This window comes from Erinaceus europaeus, chromosome 18 (assembly GCF_950295315.1).
Source record: "Erinaceus europaeus chromosome 18, mEriEur2.1, whole genome shotgun sequence".
NCBI lineage: Eukaryota > Metazoa > Chordata > Mammalia > Eulipotyphla > Erinaceidae > Erinaceus > Erinaceus europaeus.
The window spans coordinates 45,356,412-45,361,997 of record NC_080179.1 but is presented as its reverse complement, the minus strand read 5'-3'; the positions used below and the strand labels follow the sequence as shown (position 1 = coordinate 45,361,997).

The window sequence follows — 5,586 nt, the reverse complement described above, 5'->3', positions numbered from 1 at the left end:
AGTGCAGGTGCTCAGTCCAGGAAACTAGCTCATAGATTTGCTGTGTCCAGGGAACCCAGACCCTTTGTGTTTCTGTCTCCTCATGGCACAAAATGATCAGGACTTGGAGAGTCGCTTCTGCTTTCTGATTTATTATTCCTAAGTCATTTCTGCTTCTCCAAGTGTCTTGCTGACAAGACAAACTGCTCTGAATTTCACTGATTTAAGAAATTCTAGTCTTTAAGCATTTTTCCCCCAGAGCACTGTTCAGCTCTGGCCTATGGTGGTGGTGAGGGGGTGGGTGGGATTGAATTTAGGACTTTAGAGCCTCAGGCATGAGAGTGTTTGCATAACCATTATGCTATGGCACCCCCCCTCCAAACTTCTATTCTTACCAAGGAACCTTAAGTGGAAACATGCCTGACCACACACACACACAATCTTGGAAGGCATATACTAATGAGAACTACCAAACCTAAGAGTTCTGATTTGAATTCCATGTACTCTATGTCTGGCAAGGTGCCATGCTGCAGGAACCCTGCAAGAAGATCCTTGCAGCCCAGAAGGTCCTGCATTTGAGGGCTCAGTAAAGGAGTCCCCACCAGGCTCAGTTCCTGTTCACCATGCCCTCCTCCCCCGGGCCCTGGGCAGTGGAGGGAGGAACTGCCTGGTTTCTGGGGAGAATACTGTTGGGGGCATGGATGGAAGACCCAGCTCAGTGGTTCTCCAAGCACACCACCAGGGCTGCTTTACCAAATAGGAATTTCTCAGGGTGTGACCTTTCCTAGAGCCATGGGACCGGAATACTGGGGTAGACACCCAGTCTGGTTAAACTGGCCCTCTAGGTGATTCTGATTGCAGACCTGAGGCAAGAACTCCAACCCTGATAGTCCTGGATCTCCATAGAAATTCAGAGGGAAACTATGGGGGAGTCTCTCAGGTGCCTAGGCCAGCAGGGATTGAGTTAGGGGCTTCTAAAAATCCCCTCAGGCTGGGTTGAGATCCCATAAGCCTCTGTCTAGTGCAGGCTCTGGTGGAAAGAAGAGATTCCACTGGCAATGTTCCTGGGAGCTGCCTACCTGCCTGAATGACCCAATAATTGAATCTACCCCATTTAGTTAAGAAAGGGGGATGTCCAGTAACCTGAGCTTAACCCTCTCCCCCCCTCCTTATCAATACACACTTCCCTTCAACTGGCAGGAGGGGTCTTAGCTGGGATTTGCTGGTCTGGAGCCTTCCCCAATTTAAACTGGTTTATGGTGGTGCTGAAGGTTGGACCTGGGACCTTTAGTGCCTCAGGCAGGAAAGTCTTTTTGCATAAACATTATGTTATCCCTCCCTCATGCCTTTTTAGTATGTTGACTTTATCCATTTCCTTGAGAACTGTGACTTCATGAAAAGAAAAAACTTTTAGTTTGACTGTTTGATGGGGGGTGGGGTTGGTGTTTAGGGCTTCTTGGGAGGTGTGGCGGGGGGGGGAGAATGACTTGGGAAGGGTGGACCCAGAGGACTCCCAGGGGCCCAGTGGGGTGCTAAGCAGCCACGAAGCCTCCTCTTATCCTTCACAAATACAAGGTCTATCGGCTGGAACCCGGGTCCTTGCTCATTGTAACATGTGCACTCAAACAGGTGTGCCACCACCCCACTCCCAAATGCATCATTACTTTTTTATTCCTTCTTTCTTTCTTTTTTTTTTTTTTTCTTTTTTACCAGAGTACTGCTCAGCTCTAGCTTACAGTGGTGCTGGCAACTGAACCTGGGACCTTCAGTGCCTCAGGCATAAAGTCCTTTTACATAACCATTATTAATGCTGTCTCCCACAGCCCCCAAATACTTCATTTATTAACCTCGGCTCAGTGACGCGACACATGCAGCTCCAGGTCACAAAGCAGGTGGTGAATGAAGATAGCACAGCCCCGGGGTGCCCCTCTTTACTCTGAAGCCCCCCCCCCCCACACACACACAGGCACCTGAGGCGGGAGCTGGTATCCAAGTCCACTGCCAGGCGCAGACCGCGCCCTCGAGGAATCTGAGCCCCAGGCCAAGCCCGGGAGCAAGGGAGCCGCTCCCAGCCCGGAAGTCAGGCGGTTCAGCCGGGTCCCCGGCGGGACTCCCACCCCTCCGAGCTGAGGGACCCAACTCCTTCCCGCAGGATCCGCGCCGCGTCCCCTCCCCTTCCCCCCATTCTAGGTCAGGCCTCCCCTCTGCTCCCCCGGGTTCCCCCAGACAGCGCAGCTGACTCAGTTTAAAAGGAGCAACTAGGGCGGTGGGGTCAGAGCATCCCGCCCCAGGGCTAATCTCGGGGTGCTGCGAGCCCCACCTCTAGCCCCGCCCCCGGGGAGAAGCCAGGCGCGGCTCCTGCGGCTGCAGCAGAGGCCAGCGGGATCCAGGCTGGAGCGTGGCCGAGCCCCGGTGCAGCATGACGGCCATCGCGGTACAGGTACTTGGGGGGGCCCAACGCGGCTAAGCCCAGGGGTCTGCCCTCCCGCCCGGGGAGGAAGAGGTCCTGCACCCCGCGACCCGGTACTCCGCTCTGCGCGCCCCCTCGGGCCAGCCGGCCAGGTGCCGAGGCTGCTGGGCTGGAAGCGACCTGGGGCGCCAAACCGCTGTCCTCCAGCCCTCGGTCCCGGACCCTTGAAAATACCCCCCAAAGCTTCTAAACTCTCTGGGACCAGGCGGTGGCGCACCTGTTTAAGCTCACACACTACAGTGCGCAAGGACCCAGGTTCAAGCCCCTGCAGGAGGAAAGCTTCACGAGTGGTGAAGCAGGGCCGCAGGTGTCTCTCTGTCTCTTTCTCTCTTTATTTCTCCCCCCCTCTCAATTTCTCTGCTTCTATACAATAAAATAAATACAATTTTTAAAAAGAGAGCTCCTTACACAGTACAATATTTTATATTAATGAGTCATGTTCTGTCTTATGGTGGTGCTGGGGATTGAACCTGGGACCTTAGAGCCTCAGGCAAGAGATTCTTTTGCGTAGACATGATGTTATCTCCCCAGTCTGGCGCCTTACACTATAAGAACCCACTACCCTAACTCCCACCTTCTCCCGCCCACCCTGGTCTTAAAGAGCAGTGTGTGAAGTGGAGAAGTAGCCACAAATGGGAGGTCGGGATGTATAACAGACCCAGCAGAAGCCAGACTCCCTTGGGATCCCTCAAACTGCCACAAGCCCTCCTAGGTTGGGGTGATGGGGGAGGCTCCCTAGGTGCACAGGGCTGTAGGGCGCAGGCTGTGGGGAGAGAAGGGGTGCGTGTCCAGGGAGATTTAGGGGGCTGGGGCGTTCATGCCAGCTCCACCCCCACAGCCTGGGGGCACGCCCGCAGCTCCGGGTCTCCCAGACCTCCATCCTGGCCTGATGACTCCCTGCAAAGAGCCCCCACACCCCAGAATCCAATCCGAGCTACTGCTCTACCCACTTTATGCCTGCGGTCACTTAGGCTCCAAGGGACCGGCCCCTGGTGGCCGGCTTAAGCGACATTAAGAATCAACACGGGGGGGGGGGGGCGGTAGGGCAGTGGAATAAGCGTACAGGGCACGAAGCACAAGGACTGGTGTTAAGGATCCTGGTAGAGCCCTGGGCTCCCCACCTGCAGGGATGTTGCTTCACAGGCGGTGAAGCAGGTCTGCAGGTGTCTATCTTTCTCTCCCTCTCTCTATCTCACCTCCTCTCTCGATTTCTCTGTCCTATCCAACGTTAACAACAGCAATGACAACAATAATAATAATGGCAAGGGCAACATAAATAAATAAATGCTTAAAAAAAGAATCAACACTGGGGTCACTTGACCAGGACCAGGGAAGTGACTTGGGGTGTGGGGGAGGGGTGCCAGGTGCATGCACTTGCAAACTTGAGGTCTGGATCCTGACAGCCCTCCAAGACATTGCTGGGCGGTGGGGGCAGGGCAGCCTGCACATTGGCAGTAGGAGTTCCCCCTCTTCCAGGAGCTGGCTGTCCAGCTGGAGTTGTGCAAGCAGTGATTTATAATAAAAAGAGACCACAAAGTGGGTGCTATAAATTAAATTGGCACGTTTTGGGGGAGTGTGTATGTGTGTGTGTGTGTGTGTGTGTGTGTGTGTGTGCTGGGCTGGGACGGGAAAGAAGCTAAGAGTAAGATGAAGGGGGCCAAGTCATTATTGGTGGATGGTGTGTGTGTGGGGGGGTGATGCCTTCTGGGGTAGTGCCAGCTGCAGCCCAATGAGGTAGAGTGCTGTGCTGTCCTGGCATCAGTGCCTGCCCCCCCCAGGGCTGCGTAACTGCATGTCAGGCGGGGGCTGTTCTCAGAACTCCAGGGTGATAATTCATTTCTCCCACAGAACAACCACAGGAGAGAGATACTATAAGAACACAAATCACTTGCCAGAGGTTCGAGCATGCAAGAGCGGAATGGCTCCCATGCCAGGAGCACCCATGTGCTCATAGAAGACCAGCTGACAAGCTCTTGAGGGAGTGGTTAAAATTCTTCTGAATGCTGGTGGTGCAGCTGGGTCTGGGTAGGGCAGAGAAGGAGTAGGGGGCCAGGTGGTGGGGCACCTGGTTAAGCGCACACATTACAATGTGCAAGGACCTGATTTCAAGCCCCTGGTCCTCACCTGCAGGAAGAAAGCTTCACAACTGGTGAAGCAGGGCTGCAGGTGTCTCTGTCTCTTCCCCCCTCTATCTCCCCAGCCCTCTCAATTACTGCCTGTCTCTATCTAATAATAAATAAATGAATGAATGATAAAAAGACTGTTAATCTTGTAAAGAGAGAGAGGGAGAGAGAATGAGTAGTGAGATGCCCAAAATGGCACAGGAGCTTGGGGGAGCAAATGAAGCTACAGAGGAAGATAAGACCTTGTCATTTGACTGTAGCTGAGGAGTCAAATGATACTGTTCTACAAGTTGCTAGAAATCATTCCATTGCAGATAAACAAACAACCTCCACCAGGATCTGCTTGGATTTTTTTAAAACAGAGGGAAATTTTTAAAGACAGAGAAATTGGAAGGGGGGAGGAGGAGAAGGAGGAGGTAGAGAGGGTAGGAGAGACACCTGCAGCCTTGCTTCACCACTCATGAAGCTTTCCTCATGCAAGTGGGGACCAGGGGCTTAAACCCGGGTCCTTGCGCATTGTAATGTATGCACTTAACCAGGTGCGCCACTGCCTGGCCCCTGTTGGATTTCTTTTTTAACCTACTTATTTTGCCAGAGTACTAGTCACCTCTGGCATATGTTGGTGCAGGGGACTGAACCTGGGACCTTTGCTACCTCAGGTATGAAAGTCTTTTGCACGATCACTATCTCCCCAGGATTTTTATCCTTTTTCGTTGCCAATGTTCTGTCATTTTTTAATTGTTCTGAAGTTGCATAAAGTTGACTCTCCTGACCTCAGCATCTCTTTCTGGTGCCCCTATACTGACCACATGACTTCTTTTAGGGGAGGAGTTTAAGCTCTGGATCACTAAAAGTTAGGGCAGCTGACCACTCATTCAGATTTCCCCTGATAGCCAAGAGTAGAATGTTCCTACTTGGAGTATTTTGGCCATTTGTTTATGTATTATTCTGGGAATATCACCACTGATTTCTATGGAGGAACTATAAGCATTCCTAAATTAAAATATTTGTCTA

General features: G+C 52.5%; 1 protein-coding gene across 1 annotated transcript in view; it reads left to right on the top strand.

The window, feature by feature from the left end:
- The first annotated feature begins 1,936 nt into the window (after positions 1-1,936).
- TMEM37 (transmembrane protein 37) overlaps positions 1,937-5,586 on the top strand; it is a 10,689-nt gene continuing 7,039 nt past the window's right edge. Inside the window, exon 1 of the mRNA XM_007524769.3 lies at positions 1,937-2,419. Within this exon, the coding sequence (XP_007524831.1) occupies positions 2,399-2,419 (21 nt within the window). The 5' untranslated portion in view covers positions 1,937-2,398. The remainder of the gene's footprint in view (positions 2,420-5,586) is intronic.